Source organism: Poecilia formosa, unplaced genomic scaffold, assembly GCF_000485575.1.
Source record: "Poecilia formosa unplaced genomic scaffold, Poecilia_formosa-5.1.2 Scaffold8, whole genome shotgun sequence".
In the NCBI taxonomy this organism is placed as follows: Eukaryota; Metazoa; Chordata; class Actinopteri; order Cyprinodontiformes; family Poeciliidae; genus Poecilia; species Poecilia formosa.
In genome coordinates, this window is record NW_006799947.1 from 3,384,460 (window position 1) to 3,406,299 (window position 21,840).

At 37.8% G+C, this 21,840-nt stretch overlaps 1 protein-coding gene across 4 annotated transcripts in view; it reads right to left on the bottom strand.

Annotated features, from left to right (window-relative positions):
* The window catches only part of LOC103154415 (sine oculis-binding protein homolog), a 40,745-nt gene extending 22,474 nt beyond the window's left edge, over window positions 1-18,271 (bottom strand). For 2 of the 4 annotated variants that reach the window (XM_016662500.1, XM_016662494.1), the window contains exons 1-5: window positions 17,923-18,271; window positions 7,009-7,129; window positions 5,984-6,193; window positions 2,488-2,639; window positions 349-372 (exon numbers count right to left, since the gene is read on the bottom strand). In XM_016662500.1, the coding sequence (XP_016517986.1) occupies window positions 349-372; window positions 2,488-2,639; window positions 5,984-6,193; window positions 7,009-7,129; window positions 17,923-18,018 (603 nt within the window). In that variant the 5' untranslated portion in view covers window positions 18,019-18,271. The remainder of the gene's footprint in view (window positions 1-348; window positions 373-2,487; window positions 2,640-5,983; window positions 6,194-7,008; window positions 7,130-17,922) is intronic. The other 2 variants (XM_007575695.2, XM_007575687.2) reach the window with 1 other exon arrangement.
* Window positions 18,272-21,840: the final 3,569 nt, after the last annotated feature.

Sequence of the window (21,840 nt, forward strand, 5' to 3'; positions counted from 1 at the left end):
AAAATAAAGTTTTAAAACAGCCTTCTTTTGATGTAATTTAAATGTTCCTAACGTCAGTGAACCCTTGACATCACCTGAGGGTGTCAGATTGTCTGTCAACATTTTGTATTATTACGCTACATTTTTATCATTGACAACACAAATGATTTGAAATAATATTAGCCTCATCCTATAAACAACAGCAGTTAAAACATTCAAGTTGAACTTTACATGCTTTGGGAAATAGTGTCAGGGGAAAGAAAGACATTAAATGAACAAACTGCAGGTGCATTTATTCGCTGTAGTGTGGTGTTTATTTGGATGAATTTCAGGACGGACAAACAGCAGAGTAAAATATGGTATACTCACTGTATAAGTCCTTATATATCCCAGCTTGGGTATAAAAGAGAAAGGAGATTTGTTTAACCACAGCAAAGGAGATGAGAGTGCAGCTAAACAAGACTTTTTGTTTGTTGGAACAGCACTCTCCACAATTACTGGTGTTCCTGGTAAAGGCATGCAAAAAGGCCTTGAAATAAATAAACTTTTATTGCAAGAGCATGATCCCACACTGAGCAAGCTTAAAAAAGAAAAAGAAAAAAAGATAAATATATAGTCAGAGGAATAATTCAAAAGATGGAGCAGAACAAACAACAGTTGATCTGTGAAAAACTGGACAAGGATCTTCTATTACTAAAGACAAATAAAACATGTTTAATAATCAACATTTGGTTGCAGATAAAATAGTTTCTTGGGGTCACCAACTCTCAGAAACACCAATTTATTTGAAAGCCTTTATACATGTCTTCACAAGGGGGGCAATTATTGTGGAGAGAACTGTAAAACTTATATTTATGATGATTGGTAATAGTAACAATTAGATTACAGGCTATTTTATGGCATAATGATGCTAGTTTACAAAATATGAAAAGCTCAATAAGTTTATCAGAAGAAAGAATGGTTTCTGTCGAGCTGTTTTTTGGTCTTTGTTGTGACCAACCAGTCTATAGAAATCAAACTTTGTATTATTTATTAATTCATTAGTTATCTATGATACATGATTTGTTGGGTAATCAATTAATGAATAAAAAATTAAACATACTTTATTGTTTTTGTGGGATTTTTTTTATAGATTAGGGTGTAAACAGCAAAACGGTGTAAGTTTAGTTATGCTCATGCTAACTGCATTAGTGGCTAATATTTCTGCTTGTTACAATAAAACATACATTTAGTCAAAAAACAAAAAAGAGAATAAAAATATAATAATGCCCCACAGCTTTATGTTTGTGATTAGTCTGTTGACCTCAGTTAGCACAAAGGATTAGCATTGGTTTCTTTACAGTAGTTTATTGAGTTTTTCTGCCCTGATAAATTTGAAAAATAAATTGAACAAGGTCAGACAAACAGTCTCCATAACTATAAAGAGTGCTGAGTCTTCATCCAAAGCGGTTACACTAGGTAAGAAAATAACAAACTTGGAATTTTTAGTTTCTCTGTTTTTTTCCTCTTAGGTTGTTGTAATTTTAGTTATTTTAGCTTCCAAACGGTAAACAAACTACAACTAAAAGTAATTATACATCAGTTGGAGTGAAAAAGTAGTCACTTCATATTGACTCATAAATTAGAGGCCCTTTTGCACTGCTCAGCCTGGGTTCAAGCTGGGTCAGGCGTTTCTGCACTTAGCACTTAGAGCCCGGCTCCCACCCTGGATCTGGTTCCATTCGGGCCGGCCAGACCTTGCTGGTTTGAAGTCAGGTGTTGATTGGTTCATTTGCTGTGGAGACTGGCACAGAGACCAGTCGTCTTCCAGACTTTTTCAGAGGTCTTGCTAAACTTTAGACTCTAAATGCTCAATGGAAACATAATTGGGCCAGAGCCGCAGTACAGCGGATCTGTGTCGACTACAGCCAAGCCGGCCCTGCAGTGCAAAAGGGCCTTAAACACAATGTGGTGTTTGCAAATGTAGCATTAATTGCATGTAGCAACCATATAAACAACGGTAATGAGAGTCAATTAGCAACTTTATCGTGCAAGCATAAAATCCCAGGAGGAACCGACGACTGACAAATGATCATATTAACAGGAATAATGGTATGGGGTAAGGAAAGAAATTTTTATTTACTTTGATTAATTTGCATGCCAAAAAGTTTATGTTTCCAAGTTTTTTTTTAGCTACAGTCGAGGGCTTGAAGGTAAAACGTGGGATTTTGAACTGTGAAGGACATTTGTTTGTCCATTATATGTTTTCACATTATACAGAGAAGACAGCTTTAGATGTCTACTATATGGATTCCTTCCAAACCATTGATAAATCTGCTGAAATTATTGATGCCCCCTCGACCTTTCTGCTTAATATTTATTCAGTCAACTGTAAATTCATGAAGTCATGGATCCATCAGCTTCATTTTCCAGTCGGTGATGTCATGTGGTGACGTGATAACTTGTGACCAAACGACCCTTAAGAAGTGTCTAGAAAATGCAAAGCTGACGAAAAGCAGGGGCTCCTACCTTGTTTCTCTTGAAATAGGCTCTGCGGCAGGCAGCAAAGCACTTCTCGCTGCAGAAGCTCTTCAGCTCACTCCCCATGCTCAGAGAATAGCGTTTTACGCCAACCTTCTGGCACCAAGCGCACATAATCTGCACATTTAATGTGTCTTCATCTAGACAAAGGGAGAGAAATAACAGAGCTAGAAAAAATATATATTTTCTCCAAAAAATACATTGTAAATGTTGTGGGCTAAAATATGCCAAAAACCTAAATTCATCCAGCTGTTGTAGATGACATAGTAGAAACATACGAACGTTAAAACTCTTTAAAGGAATGTAAAAAAAAACAAACATCAGGTGAAACTGAAGAAGAAAACTGGTGAAAATGTTAACTCAGTGCAAACCAGTTATCTGTGCTGAAGCATAAGCAGATCAGCAGAAAAAATTAAATGTTAAATCCACTGTGTGTGAAACAGGAGTATTTGTTCAAAGATGTCAAAAAAAAAACCTTAAATACACACAACAAATTCTGCAGAGTTAAATCAGAGTTATTTTAACAATAGTTTGAGTAGCTATGACTATTTCAAGTGTTAAAATTACTCAATTTCTTGTTGAAATCACTGAAAGAGTTAAATTAACACCAATTCTGATAAGGACCAAAGAGTCGGCATAGTGTTGATTTAACTCTGCAGATTTAACTCTGCAGAATGTGCTGTGTAGTTTTATGAAAACGACAAAAGATGTAAAGATTTGAAACATCTGATAATGTACCAAATTCTCATGGTCCATTTTAAGTGTGTTTGCTGTTTGACTCAGTTAGTCTTCAAAGTCAGCAAGGCGTGTCAATGATTTGAAAAGTTTATTCCCGTTGTCAAAATATCCCAACTTATGTCCTGCAAAGACTGAATGTATAGGCATCTGAATAGCAAGTAAAGTAGTTAGACACCAAAGACTTTGAGATCACTTAAAAATTATTAACAAAACCCATTCAGTTATTTCTATATGATGTGAGGAAAAAAACACATCGATAAGTAAGTCGTCTTCACAGTTCCTCTAGTCCCAGCCTGTTAAACAGTTAATCCAAATAAAAAGTCTTCTGTGTCTGGGCAGCAAATTATTTTAAAAGCCCCTTGGTGATAGTGAAAGGCCTCTTCTGTGGTAAACTGTGACTGCTGATGATGCGCTTTGGGCTTTTAGTGCAGTTGCCGCTGAAATGAGAGAGATCCTCCAATATTCCCTCTAGTATCTCCCAATTATCACGTTATGACTGTGTGTGGGTGAGGGTGGGACGGATGCAGGCCCATTAGTTTTTCACCTCGTGTCACCTCTTTATCACTGCTGGAAGGGCTTTTCACCTCTTCTGGAGCTTAATGGATCTGCAAGGCCATCCGATTTTAAGTAAAGACTAACTCACAATTAGGGGGAAAAAACTCTCTTGGGCCCTAAAAACAGCAAACGAGACTCGGTCTGCATTTCCTCTTTTTTCTTCTCTCATGGAAGGATACCGAATGGGACCAAAGCTAATGCAAAATTACTAAATCTTTCTTGATGTATTTATAAAAAGGGAGATGCTTGCTCCTCCTAGGAAGCTCTCATAACACTCGGGTGGACAGTTATCGCTGTAATTATGCAGCCTCCCGACTAGATGCCACCATCATTCTCCATACCTGCACCTCAAAACAGCCTTTGTGGGATTTTAGTGGAGCACATGAATTATTCAGAGTGTGTGTGGATAGGTTGGAGGGGGGTGAGATGAGTTGAAGAAGGTGTCAGCCTGGTAGTTAGTTGGTACCAGGCTTTAAGTGGGGCCGCACCATCTGTTTTCCTGCCTGGGCAGGGCCAGTGGGGACTCTTCTTGGGCGCTGCCAAGGTGGCACACTCCCTCCGTCGGAGAGTATCAGCCTCCTGTCCGCAGCAGACACGAGGGATAATGAAGCCCCCTGTCAGGCCAGGGAGCGCGGACATTTCCTCTGAGAGTTGATGGGGTAATGCTGGCACCTGGGCAGCTGGTGGAAAACAAGGTGTACAGCAGGTATCGAGCTCGTTAGCTGGCCGTCTCTGGCTGATACGGAGGCCAAACTTTTCACACTGTATAAACATTTGTGTCAATGTCCATATCGCTTTGGGTTATATGGGTTTCTATTAAACAAATGGAAAATTCGAGCTGGGTTTTGAATGTTCCTTTAAAATTTGAGGCATTAGAACATTCTCTAATAGTTTAGGAGTTATAACTGAGAAGGTGCGCTCACCTGAGCTGGTTATTGGACCTCAGAGTTCATGATGACATTAAACAAATTGCAATATCTTTCAAATAGGGTCCGACTGAAAAGGACCTTTGAAAACCAACAATTAGATATGCAAATTAACCTACTAATGGGTAGTAGATTAGAGTTTCATGCTTCTGTTTATTAGTTCCTGTGAAAAGTCAAATTACAGCCATGTAAACATTTCGACATAAAGCCAGGAAGAAAACAAGGCACAATGTCTAAAGATTTACTTTGTTAATTTAAAGAAGATGTTAAAAATATACTAAGGTTGTTAAGAAAAGAACAACTGAACAAAATAAAAGAAAACTATCAGGACCATCTGACCTCTGAACAGCAATATGTGGTTTCTGTCATTATTTCAAAGTATTACTAATACCAATAAAGACTGAGGAGAAACATTGGTTTATGCATAAACAGGCAAGCAGAATCAGCTGTCATCAGCAAACAATGTAAAGGAATTCTGCATTTCCTAAAAGGGAATAATATTTTGAAAACAAGCCAGGGCCTAGACTGGAAGCTGGAGGAACTCCACATTAAAGTGGTGTTGCTGATCACTTACATGTGGAGTTCCTCAGGGTTGAATCCTAGGCCCTGTCTTGTTTTCATGAACTGAGAAATTCCTTCTGCCTAAATAAGACTTGAAACACTAGTTTCAAGTTCTCAACCCATGCAATGTTTCTGCATTAATAGCAAAAATACTAAAGCCTACAACATGAGTCTTCAAATCCAAGCCTCAAAGTTCGGTGTCTTGCAATTTCTAGATATGTTCCTGGTTCAAGATATCCAAATCAAATGGTTAAATTACCTCCTCAGTCTGAGGTTCTCCAGTGTCCTGCTAATGACCTCAACTGAAGCAGAAACAAATCTAGAAATTGCAGGGTACCGTCCCTCGAGGCCTGAATTTGAGGAGTCCTGGTTCATAAGTTCAACAAGCTTTCAGTCTAAGCAATATACCCCCTCAGTTAGCATGTTTTTTAAATGCAGCAAAATTCAGCTGAAATGCCTGGCAAGACAGTCTTCCCCTGTAGATTAAGACATGACACATTCTTGACAACATAACTTGAAGACATGATAGTCAAAAACAGATCTGATTGTGATGATTCACTTTTATTAATGGCAAATCTGCACGATTGTTCTGGTCTTTTTCATATATTTTTACCCTGAACTTGTATTGCTTAAATGTGTTTCCTTTAGACAACAGTGAGAAAATGCCCAAAGAAAAATAGAAGGAGCATTTCATGTGCCAATACCTGCAGGAGGCTTGATAAGCGGTGGAGGGATCATAGGGACCACTATTGGCATGTTTCCATGCTCCTTGGTGCTGGGCGTGGAGGTGGAGGGAGTGCTGGACGGCTCGGCGACTCCATTTCTTGAGTTTGGCAAGGACAGGGAGCTGTTGGCTCTGTCTGGAGAGCCTTCACTGCTCTCTGTCGAACCTGGGATTTTTGGCAACGAGTTTTCTGTACAGATAAAAGGGTTCAAACAATTTAAGGATTTTCATGACCAACAGATGCGTCCACTCACTGCAAACGCTGTTGTAATGTAACATCCTAAAGTTGAGAATATCTTACTGCAGCACAGAAAAACATCTTTTCTGTTTCAAAATAATCCAAGTGATCCGAGCAGTTTGCAACTTTTGCACATTACCCAATCATACAATTTAAAACTTTATCTCTGATTATGATTTGTGTTTGTGAAGTTGCATCTGAATGAACCGTAAGACTACCGGGAAAATGTAGTTTGAACAAAGACCTCACGCTGATTGAAATGATCAAAAAAATATCTGCAAATCTCTATGAACTGAAGTTGTTTTATGAAGAAGAGAGGGCCAAAATCAAACTACAAATGACTTCATGAGAATTTCTGCTCTTAAAAGTGGCTTTACGTCGTTCTGAGTCATTGAGCGTACTTAAGTTTTTTCACAAACATCAACAGGCTGGATCGTTATAATTTTCTAATTATGTAAAACCCAACAGTTGAAAGAGGGTGAGTTTCCTTTTTAGCGTAACATTTACACCATTTCTCAAGTGCTCTCGGATTTTGTCAGTGAGTGTAGTTGCAAAAGTTTATAGTTAGGAGGTAAAAACGCTGCTTCAAGTTGTTATTACTGAACATCACGAGGTTTAGATCCTACAAAATAAACAGTTATCGACAGAGAAAATTACTCAATAAGAGATGCTACAAAATTCAAACTTTGAATGTCAAACCAATGATTACAAAACCACAGCATGCAGCAAAGAGTTATCCATTAGAGTAAGCTGAACGTGAGGCTTGCCTTTGAGCACTGAGATGTGCTGCGGCATCTCTCCAATCTCCAGGTTATCGGCGTCTCTTAGCTCCACCTTGTCGTAGCCGTACCAACCCAGCAACTCATTCATGGTGTTCTCTGCAAAACTCTGTAGCACAAACAGACAGACGGGGGACAAAAATACTCATAAAAAGAAACATACAATAAGGACTTAGGCTTCCTATAACTTTGATAGTACTGTCAAAGTTATCGCCTACCTAAAGTGTTTTATGTTTTTGGCATCTTTCTATTAGATATTTCACATCATAAAACCTGCCTTATTGCCAGAAAAAGGTCATGTGAATTATCAAAAGCATTTGAAAGCATTGAGAAAGTAATTCCCTCTCTTATTAAATCATGAATTAAATGTAATTAACCACATTTTCAATTCAGTAGGTGGCGGTGGCTGATTTGGGACAACATTCTGTGGACTGACAAGGTGTGCGTCCTGTTACATTTGGCATAAAACTAAGAACATTTCAGAAAAATACCATCACACCAACAGTGGAACATGGTGGCAGTGTGATGGCCTGGAACATATTACTTCAGAAATTCAAAGAGCGCAGCAAACTGAGGAAACATGTTTATATTAAAAGAAAATAATTGAACATTAAATCTGGAAATTCAATAACTGCTTATTGCTGATTGGACGAGTTACTCAAGACTTTTTCTTAACACTACAGAGCTATTTATTTTGTAGTCAAGGAAATGGAGTCAGAAGCAACATTTTCACTTAAGCAAAACTAAAAAAATACCAAATAAATAAACAAAAACTAACCAGAAGAGGAGGAACAAGAAGCTAGAAACTATAGCATAAAGTCAGTGTTGATTAAAACAATAAATCTGTTGCTTAGGTTTAAGTAAGCATCACGTTTTGGGTTGAAGAAGATCATTGTAGTTTGAGCTGACATTTTACCCCAGATGTCCACATACATATTTTAAAACCCATGCAGGTGAAACACTAAAGTATTTCTTTCACAACACAGTGATTAAACGCTTTAGTTCAGAGCCATAATGTGGTTAATGCATGTGGTTCATCATCAGCATACATCTCTCAGCTGGAGCATTTCCAGAAGCATCCGTTCAATGAAGTGTTACAGCAGTACAAGATTCAGCCTTTATTTGGCTATAAAACATGAAAATGTTCCTGGTGAGAATAAATCTATTGGGGCAGCGTGAAAATATTAGTCCCAGGTCAGGAAATGATCAGCAGAGTAAATGTTCTTATAAGAGCAAGTCTGTTCAAAATTAGTTATGAACGTGTTTCTGGTTTCTGTAGGTTGCAAGAGTAAGTGCTGGGCAGTCTTTCACCTACAGTTAAAAATGTATCTAGCTGTAAACCAAAGCCCAAAAGTAGGGAAATTTGTATTTGGGTGACATAACAATAAATCAAACGTGTTTATTTCACTTTGAAAAGGCCATATTTATAATGCAATGCATTTATGGTTTTCATAAAGTCTTATCCTTGAAAACTAAGCCCTTCGAAAGAGCAATGTGTGTCTTGAAAAGTTACCTATAAGTTCTTCAATATTGAGAAACTAACTTCTACGTTCCAAGAAAACATCATGCAAGTTTCAGAAAGTAACCTGAAAGAGCCATTTTATGCAACTTGAACCGTGAAGGATTTAAGTTGTTATTTTTCAAGAAACAAGAAATAACAAAATTTAACTTAAATCTTCGGCTAACATTAGCTTAAAGCTCAAATACAATTAAATTATGTTTGACGACTCCACCTAATTATGTTAAATCAGTACAAATGAATTAGTTTGTTGTGAATGAAAATGACATCAGCCCACTAACTTAAAAAAAAAAAAAACTTAATCAAAGATAATGCAAAATTCTATGACTTAAAAGGAATTCAAGCACAGAAAACACAGAATAAACTCTGCCTATCTGAGACACCAGGAGGAGCAGAGGCCTACTTCATCTGATCTAATATAAAAGTTCTTGTTATTCCAAGAAGAATTCAGTGAAAGTGATGGGAGGGCACAACAAACGAGGAATGACAGGAGTTATTGATCACTCTGTCATGAAATACCACTGTGGAAAGATGGTCAGTGGGAAGATATAGGAAATTAACTGTGGCACAATCCTTGTCAATGACAGATTACAGAAAGCATCATGCTGTTTGTGTAGTGTGATCTGAGCCACACAAATATTTGAGTTTTCTTCACCTTTATTGTGTGAAATTTACAGCGGAGACAGTATAAGCTATTCCTAAATGTTTTCTGTTTTAAGATTGGCTGGAACTATCACAATTATTGAAGAATATTACATTCAATTCTGAAAAAAATCTTAATACTGTTGCCATTTAACAAATACAGATAACTTTGCTAGTCCTAATGGATCTAAAACAAGGAAGTTTTTGTCTCATTCCATGTCAGACGGTGATTTTTGTTTTTCCACAGAGAATGTAATGATTTCTGCTGTAACAGCACAGGGACATCCTACTTAGAGAAGTTAAAATCAACTCCAGTTACTAATAATGTTATCATTCTGCAAGCTTTATGGAAAAGGTGTTTGAAGGTGTGAAGGCTGCTAACGAGGACAGCTCCAGTAACAACACTCCTCCTCAGATAATGATGAATGACAGCGGTGCTCTTTCTGCCTTAAGCTTCCCGGAAGTCAGATTGATTTTCACAAGTCAAAGTTTGGTTGTGACAGCTACCAACACAACATCGCTGTCATTCGCAGAAACACTGTGTGAGGATATCTTTGCAATAGCAAGAGGCAAAAAATGGGTTTATTTCTGTTTTTATGTCAAGTGCCATGAAAAAGTAAAATTGCATTTTGTTACTTTATAGCAACAGACTTTAAAGCATGTTGTGAAAACCAACAGGGGTGTGTATTTGTTAAGAGGAAACAAATATATATAAATAATGTTCAATTATTTTATACAAATAAAGGCTGACAAGCCTGAAAACCATGTACTCTGTTTATCCACTTCACTGTGCTGCTGCAAGGTTCAATAATTTTCCATGCAACGTAACTATAACACACAATAGTTTTTGTAGTGGCTAATCATGTTTTATTGTCTATTAAGTTGGTCACAATCAAATCTAAACAGAAAATATGTTGCCACCAGGGGCTGTTAGATAACAAAGCTAAAAGGAGCAAAGCACAAGGGCAGAAAATTGTCCAGCAGCAAAAGGTGAAACCTTAAGAGGAGAAAATCCACCTATTGAAGAAAGGAGTTGGAGCATAACCTGCGCCTAAATGTACTCTAGAGTAAAACGGATATAAGCCGTAAAGTAACCACACAAGGAAGACAAAAACACAGCATTTCTGTGTGTCTCCCCTTCCTTCCTGCCAACCTGTCCTCTCCGCCACCCTACTACTTTGAGAAAGTACGAGCGTTATTAGGAGTGCAACCCAATCCTCGCTGGCGGCTCATCAAAGCAGTTGCACCAACTTCTTGGCTGTGGGTGCACAGAGGCAAGAGAGGCACAGAGGTAGCTACAGATGTATGTAAAGAGGAGGCATGATAGCCTTTAATCTACATAAATGGCTAAAATGCTAATTTAATATGGTTGTAACAAGTGCAAGTGCTTTAAAATGCACCTGGGCAATGTAAGGGGGAGATATTTCTGCTCTTTTGTGAAAGATGAGCCCATAGATTTGTTTCTTAGATTAAAACCTCCAGTGCAGAGATGCTGAGAACAGAAACAAAGACGAATGGATGAAATTCACATTGAAACAAAGAAGGTAACTATTAATTACTGCTAGAAGTTTCTAAATGCTCATTTGTTACAGTATCTTTCAGAAATCAGCTGTTGATCAATATGTAGAAAAGTTTTCATCAAAAATCCCCTCCAGCTCCTCACAGGGTAAATGGTGAGTAAGTGGGTAAAAATAGGAACGGCCACGATTATTGGCAGCCTTCTGTTAATGCCGTACAATCTACTGTTCCCCCTTAGCCCAGCTAAATAAAACTCCTTTACTACCATATCTATTACAAGGCAATTTGGAACAATTTTCACTTTATGATAAACATCTACTATAAGATATTTTTGTAACTTTTAAAGAGCAACCACCTTAGGTCTATTTTTAGGTTTAAGCCTAAAAACAAACTTTTGTGAAAAGATGATGGATACATTTCCTTCTACAGGGAAGATTATGGGAAACCCCCCCCACAAATTTTACAACCTAATGACAAGATTTTTTTTTTCATGTCACTCAGTAATGACAATTCAATGAGAATATTCCAAAAAAAAGGGGGGAAAAAAAATCGTTATACTGATGGTGGTGGATCAACTCTTGATAAAGAAATTGCATCAAAGGCCTTGCTGCAAAGGATGCAGGAGGAAGTAAAATAGAATAGGAGGATCCCACACTTAATGAAAAACAAACCCAGATAATAAATAAAGAGAGTTATGATGAAAGGACTAATGTGACACATCCACGGGAGAGAATGAAGAACGAAAGAAATGAACAATCACTTTAAATGACACCAAAACTGTGGAAACATTACAAAAATAAAAAGAAGAGAAAAAAAACTACGTGACCACAAATCAAAGCAAGGCACTAAAATGAAACACATGGACCCAAAAACCACAGTGGAAAACTCTCATAGCTTTCCCTTATTTAGAGAAGTTCTCCTGTCTTTCCCATTTTGAAGAGTGGCTAAGAGAAATTTGCCTCAGTCTCACAACCTACTTATACCTCAGAGAAACATAAAGTTATGGACTTCTAATTAAATGTTTCCATACACTGTGTTACATAAAAAAAACTAAATAAAAAGAAAAAAACTTTCACTCCTTTTGAATTGTTTTCATTTTGTTAAAAATGATATTTCTTCACATGCAGATTTTGTAACAAATGAATCAATTTTCTTAGCTCAAAGTCTGGGGTTCTCTAAAGTTTTTAACAAAAGATTGTGCAATAAATGAAAATGTTTTTATTGTTTATTTTCAAAGGGTTAAAAAAAATCACAGATAAAAATCAGGGCAATCTAACCTGAGCCTATTAGACTCCCACGCATGTGAAATGGTTGTGTTGGGAAAACCTTTTTAAAACAAGTTCACTACAATGTTCTGGATCATTAGAAGTGTGTTAATTTCATAGTGCAGATACTTTAATTACAGACGCAGGTCAAACACTGACACTTCTCAGTCGTATTTTCAGAAACTTGTGTGATATAAATACATAAAATTCTGCTTCAACACGCTTGTCCTTTGTTTCCCTTCAGTCAGACCCAAACATAGCCAGCAGGGCTTGTGGTGATGATGATGGTGGGAAACCGACACCTTGCGGTAGGAAACCAGAGCAGGTTACAGAACACTGTGATAAAATTCCAGAATCCACACGCCAACTTTCCCCCCGTCGCTTCCCCCTGGTTTCCACTCCCCTGCCGCCTCTCCCTCTCCTCTGCTTTCATTCCCCTCTACTTTTCTTGATACTTGATCCAGCAGGGACGCTCAGGTTACAGTTTTTACAGCTTAGCCAGCCCGGCTCTGTATACATTCCTTTCTCCCCTTGTTCCTCAGCCCACTTCTCGGCCTTTCCGATCCCCTACATGCCCACTCCTTCTGCTCCGCAACTTCTCACTGGGGCTTATTCTACCCGTGCAGCCAGATGAAGGAAACTCTGTCAGACTGCTTGCTTTGTTGGGGACGTATTAGTCCTCAAAAGGGCACATTGTGAGTCAGTGCGTTTCTCCAGATTTGGTCAGATATATTTAAATTGCGAGAAGGAAGCAAATCTGAGCCGTGTTTTGGTTTTAGCAAAGGAGCATCAACGCTTTCTTCAGAAAATCAATGCAATAAAATTCACTAAAAGGATTGAGGCAGAATCCTGCTGTAATGGACATTGGGTTTATCACCTAGTTTATTAGAACTGTGTGTTCGATTCACTAACATCACACTAGTCTTAGCCTCTGGATGGATGAAGAACCCGACTGCAGCCTCACAAGCTATGAAAATAAAAACACTACAAAGCAAATGAAGCTTTACATCATTATTATTTTAACATATTATTCCCTGCCAGTGATTTAATAAAACAGCAATTTAAATTCCATTAGTTGTGAAAGAAATAATGTCAGCAGAAATGCATAATACATAATAAACTTGTCTGAAATGAACAGGCTATGTTTCCTAAACTTAAATTATTTTTATTTTCATACAAATTCCTTCAAAATGATTACATTTTTTCCTTTAATGAACTTACTTCAATTTAAAATTAATTTTCTGGAATTTACAGGGTTATTTCTTGAACTTGTGCTTAACTTTTCAATAATATAGGAATTACACTAAACTTGGAGGTTATTTTCCAGACCTTACACTTTGTTTGTTTTAAGATATACTTTCCAAGATTTAAAGACATTATTTATGGAACTTAGATGATACTTTCTAGAAACCTGGAAGTTACTTTGTTTGAAGTTACCAGGAACTCTTCTTGAACCTATAGATAATTTGCCTGAAATATACAAGTTACTTTCCTGCGACTTTCAATGTTACTTTTAGAAATTAGGGGATATTTTCCTTGAACTTGCAAGTAAATTTTTTAAATGTACAGGTTATGCTCTCTCAACTTACAGCCAACTTTCCAGAGTTTACAGTGTGCTGTTGTGGGATTCAGGTGTTGCTTTTTAAAAACTTACAAGAGACTTTCCTGGAACTTACTGGTTACATTTCCACAATTTACAGCTTATTTTCCCTCACCTTACAGAGAAACTTTTATCAAAACTTAAAGGGGACTTGCTAGGTCTCTTACAGAACCAACTGCTAAAGCATACAGTGGGGCTTTTCTGAAATATTTTATATTATTCTCCTAGCAACTACATTCAATTTTCTAGCAGATTACACACTCCATTAATTTACAGGTGAATCTCAGCTTCAGAGGATACCAGGTGACATGTCAGTGCAGAACAGCCCTCCATCTATTGTCTATGCACATCTTTGAGTTCAAATTCAGGATGTTTTTATAGCATCAGTTCACCAGTTTACAGTCAATTCAGTTCAATCATAGAGACAGGTGAATCAATTACACACTTTCCAAAAATAATAATAGTTCAGTTTATTATGTCAACTGGAAAAAAAGTTTTCTATTTGGAAACAAAGCCAAGTGCATCAAAGGACTGATTTTGCACCAATCACAGCTCCTGAATGAGAATGGGATTATTTTTGGATGGATGAGAACTGACATTATCCATTTTTGTTTCACACGAGACTTTTATCAAATACAATACTTTTTACTGTTTAGGAAACTAAAAAGAGAAATTTGGTGCAAATATCTCATATTAGTTATTTCAGCAGATTACATAGTTAAAAGATATTTAATCTAAAAACAAAGTTATTTAATTAAGCTCTTTAAAATAAGATTAAAAGAAGGTTGCATATTATTATTTTATGGATTGTATTTGCAATTTATTTAATAAGTCAAGCAAGTTTTTAACTGAAGGCCAGGAAGTAAATTGAGTATTTTTTTTTTAAATCTAACTTCAGATTTTTCACCTAGCCAGTTTCACTTACTATTCTAGGTAAAACAAGATGTTTGATTTAAGATTCATACAGTGGCGCTCAAAAGTTAATACCCCCAGTTACAATGCCAGGCTCTTGTGATGTAAGAAAATTGCATTTAATAAATAATTTAAAGTATTTTTTCACCTTTAATGTGTGAACACTGTCGCAATTCAGGATGTAGGATTCCTGGGTACTGGGAGAAGTATCCAGAAGACTGGATACTGAAAATGACTCAAAGCTTTCTCACAGCAAAGTATTAGATTAAGGATAATGCACAACCATGTAATTGTACCTTTTTTATTCTTTATATTTTCTCTTTCCAAACTGATCGGTTTGTTTTTTTGTTTTTTTTTTAGCTGAATCATAAAGGGCCAGGGACTTACCCTTCTATTACACTCCATAAAAGTTTTGAAATGTTTCATTATGGTCCTTTTCTCTTTATACAATTATGGCAATTATACAGACAGAGAGACAGTGAATGGTTGAAACCTTGATCCAAGTCACAGAATAAAGCAACAGACAAATTAGCTCAGATCAAATTAACAAAATAACATCTGACACATTTAAGGTGACATAATTTACCAAACTATGACTGGGTGTGCAAACTAATTCAGACTTCTCATACTTAAAATATGCTTTCATGACATTTTAAACAAACATTTTCAGTTTGAAAATGCAGAAGCTAATCTGCATTATATTTCTTAAATAAAATCTGTGCAAAATGTCAAAAGAAATAGGCTTACTGCAAAAAAGTGAATCACAAAACAAATACTAGCAAAAACTAAGGTCTCTTGGTATTATGCAATTGCATATTGAGGAGTCGAGAAGAGAAGATAACCAGCATTTGAGGGTTAGGTGTTAAGGATATTAAAAAAACAAAACAAAAAAAAACATAAAAGACTGGACATTTAGACTTAGAGAAGAATTATCTTTTGTTTTGTTTCCTGCACCTGAAACCTGATCAAAAACAGAATTTCAAAAGAAAATGTGAAGAAAAAGAGGCCAAGATTCACAAAATTATCTGAAAAAATCCAAACAGACTTGACACCTGCTGATAAATTGTACCGCTTCAATCAAATGAGATGCTTAACTGACATGTCACAGCTTCAAAACACATCATAAAACATGTCAGTCGACTGAATTTTGAATGATGATTTGCGTCGCACAAAAAAAATCTATCATTTCACAGCCGAAGGAAATGCAAACCTGCAAAATTCATCTCTGAGTGACAACTGGCATCATGCAATCATATGGTCAGCGTGACGAATCATTATCAGTTTGACTTCTGTTTTATTCCCAGCATTTTGCAGCGTGCGTGATGAATCTGTAACAATGACAAAACTGGGAGGGAAAAAAAAACGGGAGCTGTGCCACAAGCTGACCTTCATGCGCCAAAAAAAATTCAGCTCATGAATATTTTGTCCATTTTAAACACTTCGCCCATAAGGACAGAAAAGAGAGCCCGCCCTGCAGCACGCATCCCGTTGCAACCGTTCAGTCTGTAATCAGCAAAGAAAACATCAGAGCTGGAAAAGAGGAGGCAGTGATCATGAGTACGGTGCACAGTGAAGGACACAAAACACTAAGTAAGAAAAATAAATAAATGGATCAGATGGAGAAAGATGTTGCACCAAGGAGGGCGTGTTGGAAGGCTTTTATTTCATTTATTTATAGATGTCCTATTTGTGCATCTGTTTTTATTTTTATTATGCACTCCACATATGCAGATACGTCTCAATAAATTTGAATATTATTAGTTGATTTATTTTAATTATGATCTTAAGGTTTGAGGTCTGTGTGGTGATTCTAACATGCTCTCTGTGGCTTGTGAATCTCCACAAAACTCCTAGACTGAGTTTAGTTTACAATACAGTTTTTCCTTCCACTCAACTTCCCATAAATATGCCTGATAATAGAACTGTGTGAACAGCCAATCTCTTTGGTAATTACTTTTTGTGCCTTACTCTTCAAGGTGTATGTTGGACAACATTAAAGTAAGCAGTTGTTCCCATCATTACGTAAGCCATAACAGGCCATTCCTGTATTCAAAATTATTTTTCAGTCATTTTCATTCTAAATAAACCCTTAAAATATATAAATTTCTATATAAGGGTTATAAGTTCTACCTATTATCCACTTGCATCCTTCCTCTGTCATCATAATCAGATTTTATTCCATAAAATAATCATTTTATCATAAAAAAATAAAAAAATATATAAGCAGATATTTAAACATGTTTTCCAGATTGAGGCACTGGAATTGAGAGATTATAAATGCATTTTGACAGAAGGGGTCAAAAACAAAACATCCTCACTGTGGATGAAATGAAGAGTATTTGTTCCTGTTTTTACAGTACCAGAAAATGAGCAGTGACACATGCGCTTTGGGAACGACCCACACACACACACACACACACACACACACACACACACACACACACACACACACACACACAGACACACACACATGAAAACCATTTAATCTTGCAGCCAAAATATGATGAAATTAAAACACATCACTGCATTTATTCCTGATGTGATCACCTGCTCCTCCATCCCCAACAACCGAGGAAACACTGGCTGCTCCTGCGTCTCCAGCCAAATGTGTACAAACAATGAGGGGATGCAGACAAAGCGGGTTGCCTCTGCACGCACACACGCACGCACACGCATAAATACCAGGAACATTTTCATGCTCCACAATGAACCGCATGGAGCTCAAATATCCCAGCGTGCACCGAGTCAAAGAACACAAACCACTGAAAGAAACAACGCGTGGCTCAATGTGAGGAAAAAGGGGAGAGGCCGAACACAATGTGCTCTCCTCGACAGAGCGCGTAAAGAGGCGCACATCTGGATCACACGCCTCTGGGCAGCTGCTCAACACTCTCACAGACACGCACACACGCACACACACGAAATAATGCAAACCCACGCAGAGCTCCAAAAGCATCACGGATAGACTAGTGTTTACCCCAAATTGATCTCTTAATTATGGACATTGTGTGCGCTCCCTAGTTCCTGTATGTGTACCATAGTATTAATAGTAATAGTAGACGGACTGTTGACGCCTTCACTGACGCACTGGATTTTCCATTTACTTCGGGTGAGCTATGAAAAGCAGGGCGCACAAACGGCGTGATTATGACAGGCGGCATTACCCCCTCAGAGTATCCCTTCAACTTAATAGTGAAAGTGAAGCAGTGAGCGTGTGCCGCATCCATTGTGTGAGGCTGCAGAGCCTCCCATTTCAGCACAAGAAAAAAAATAAAATATATATATATAAAAATAAAAATGCACAAACATCGTAAATTAAAGTTTGGTTATTGTGTACCAAACTGCACAAAGGTGCAGCCAAAATCCTCCTCTGAGGGACAGCTATTGCTCTAACACAGACACACTCCACGCGTAATCTCATACAGCTTGGCACACAGCCTCTTTACCTTCATCTCTTCATTTATTTCCCTTTTCACCGGGTGCGCTGGCTTGCGGCTTCTTTTATTTTCCGGAGGTCTGCCCTCTTTTTCCATTTCTGCCATGTTTTCTCTGTGATACTTCTGTCAATATTTGCGGTGAGGAGGGGAGCGGAGGAGGAGGGGGGCGTGTGTGAGAGAGAGCGAGAGGAGAGAAGCGGCGGCAGCTGTTTACAGCCGCCACACGCCGGAGGTCCTGCGGCTCTTCAGCGACCCGAGTGACGCCGGGGATCCCGCCGAGGGTTCGCGGTGCCCGGCCGAGTCAGCCATCTTCTGCGCCGTATCCTCCGCGGTCCGTGCGCCGGTGCTGAGCCGCCTCTGTGAGTCAAAGGAGAGGTTGAGTGAGGGGAGAAAACGAGACAGGGGGAGGGGCGTCGGCTGAAACATTATATGACGCGCTGATGATCAGAGGTAGGCTATTTCTTCTCGCTTTCCCGTGGAGCGCAATCAGAGCGGCCCTATCCACTTAGCTCACAATCCGTGCCCTGCAAACAGGTGCGCACACGCACACCACTCAGCAAGACACTTCAGCAGAGTCTGCTGCTGTCATTTTAAAACAACAAACGTCACGTTCAGAGCGCTTAAGGTCATCCGTTGTAACTTCAACTGGATACTGGATCAAAGTCCCTTTTAACTTTTAACTTTTAACTAATGTATAAGAACTTACTAATATTAGAAAGAGAGGCGCAAAAACGTTTAAACCTTCAGTCAGTGTTGAAATAAAGTTTCCTGTTGGGTTTCTCTACATCCACGGCTCCTAGATTGGGGTCCAAATGTATGTCAGCACATTAGAGTATTAAAGAAAGGCAGTAGCTACTAGATTCTGCTAAACTTGTAAAATAAAATTAGATTAATTACACACATGGGGATATATTTCAGCCTTGTTTACCACTCACAGCTATTCGGAAAGCTCTAAATTCTCAGTACATTTTAATGCTGCAAAAGACCAATAAAACAGAAAATAAAGCATAAACGAATACAGACATTTCAGACTGTGAAAAAGTATTTAAATGTACTACACAGTATAAACTCAGCTGTGGCTCCTTCACAGTAATTATTGCATCAACGCAGCACGGCATGGAGATGTTAGGGAAGGTCAGGTTGCTTTAATAGCGATCTTTAGCTTTTTTATTTTTTTTTTAGGTATCCGTTTAGTTCCGCTGGAAAATGAAATCAGTATCCCCACAAAGCCTATCAGCAAAGGGAACATCAATTTTCTGGTACAGATCCCTGCACTGACTTTCGACTTGATTGAACACATGTGGACCAAAAGTAGCAGATGACATGACTCCCCAAATCATCACTGACTGTGGAGACTCTGTGTCTTTCGTTCCTTCCTCCAGACTCTTTATTTCTAGAATAAATGTGAAATGCACTTCCATCTGAGAAGAGGACTTTGAAACATAGAGCAACAGTTCTGTCCTTTTCCTGCTTATTAGCCCTAGTGTTTCTCACTTTGTCACAGGCTCTGTCTTAATGTAAGAAACAATGAAAACCCGACTGTGAAGTGATTTCTGAAATTCTTTGTGAATCTTCCCCAAACTCTTGAAAAGGCTGTTAAACTTCTCAAGGTTACTATTATCTATTTTGCTTATGCACACACCTTGTCCTTTCACTTAACTTTCTTGTTGTTGAAAAACTGTCAAGTCAGCAGTTGTACGTGATAAAACATGCAATTTTTTCACATTTAATTAAGTTTTTTCCCCCATTGTATCTGTAACTGACAATCACCAAAATGAACATAAATACACTCGATGATTTGGCTGTACATAATATTACATTTACATTTTGAAGTTGACTTTAGTAATAAATGATCAGTGATATTTTAATTTATTGAGATGCTACTGGAATGACGTGAGAATACTTCAGGAAGTTTATAGATTGGGAATAGCTCTAAAACATTGTTTTTGGCTGAAGAAGAGCTAAAGATAATTCAGTTCAACAACTTCTTCTGAATTGTCATTGACTGCACCATCTGCACAGCAGAAGTCAGCGTCTCTGTACGTTACAGCAGATCTTGCGGTATTGCCTTACTGTCAAATGGCACAGGAACCAGAGGCTTTTCATAAATGTTCTGTGCTTTGTGCATGAATTTACCTGCTCCTGCCTCACGTCGCCCTTTGAATCACAATGAGGGAAGCCTCTGAGAGTTTTGGATGAGGCTGCTCATGGCAAAGTGACACCCATTTCAGGCGGAAAATCAGCAGGAGCGGGAGCTGTGAACCGTGATGCAGGGTCAGGGTGAGATGACTCTTCACATCCCTCGCAAAACCCGCAGCAGGACAGCATCTGAATCACAAGATCCAGCATTCACAGGGCCTCAGACACTTGATTTATTTTAAATTCAATTGGGGATATTTCTATTTAGGAAACACTGAATGCAGATTTATACACTACCTTTCCAAAGTATTCGTGTATTCAGTTTTTTTCCCCCCACGTTTTGTCATGTGACAACCACAAACATCATTGTAGTTTGGATGGATTTTATGTCATAAATAAGAATCTGGAAAGTCTTGCAGGTATTTATATTTAACTCCTTCTACTCTGTTACCCAAAAATAAAATACAGAAAAAGCAGCTGACTATAGGATTACAGCTAATGCAGGGGGGCTACGTTATAAAGTAATATCTCAGGCTTTGAACATTTCCCTGAGCATTGTTCGAGTAGTCACCTATAACTTCGCTGCCTTGGCAACCGGTACAGGAGATCGTTGCTCCCTCAGGCCTTTCACTGACCAAAAATTGACTGTAACTCTGATTCCTGTTTCTTACAGATGATTTCTTCTACCCATTTTTTCTTAAACTCTTCTTAACTCTAATTTAAGCAATAATTATACTCTGAGCATACTGTTCTTTCAATACTTTGTACTTTAATTATTAGACATTATTATTACTAGACATCGTTTATAGTATTTCTGTTGCACCAGCAACACATGACTCATAAAGTACAACTATTCTGTTACCCAAACATGGAAAGAGTGTAGAAAACATTTATTATTTAGAGAGTAAATCAATTTGTTTTTAATAGTTTGGTTTTTGAGCGGAGGAAGCAGACGGTCGTGTAAGATGTCCTTGACACTTCACTAACAAGCAGACGCAGAAGGAGTCAATAAAAGCATTGTTTCTGTGAGGACATTCACCAACACACTGGAAATATTATATTGTCACAGTTATTGTGTTACAGGAACTGAAAGGTGAGGAGCTTCACTTCTCATAACTTGGACTGTTTGGTTAAAAATGGTATTTACTGGAAAGGAGATTTTTGTCACTTGGTATAAAAATGATGCAAGACATGTAAAATAGTATTTAGAGACGTGCAGAGAAAATGCTTTAACTATGCATGAATCACGTTAAAACTAAGATGTAAATACGTTTGCATTCAGTTTATAACATGCACAAATAACTAGTAACTACCATTTTATTTGTACATTTTATTTCAGCAACTTTGTATTTCAATTTTTTATTGAAATTATTAACCTTTGTTGACCTTAAATTCTGCAGATTTCATCTTATCCATTGTTCTTGAAAGTGGGTTTAAGCTGCAGCCAGGATTGTTTAGATGTCTGACCAATTAAATAATGCCTGCTTAATGATTTCTCGCTCAATAAAACCAACAATTTGAAGTCTGCTCTTGCAATTTACACACACTTTTAAAAAATGTTCACAGCTTTTAAATGATCCTGAATTTTATTTGCACTGTGAAAAGTTAGCAATTACGGCTCTTCAGGGCTAAACCATTTTACTTGTGTTTGTTTCTGGTCATCATCCTGCTGGAAGGTGAACCACTGCCCTTGCCACAAGTCTTTTGCAGGATCGATTAGCTTTTTTTGTCTGGATTTTCCTCAATCTTCTAATCTTCTCAGCGTCTTTACAGCATAATGCTGCCACC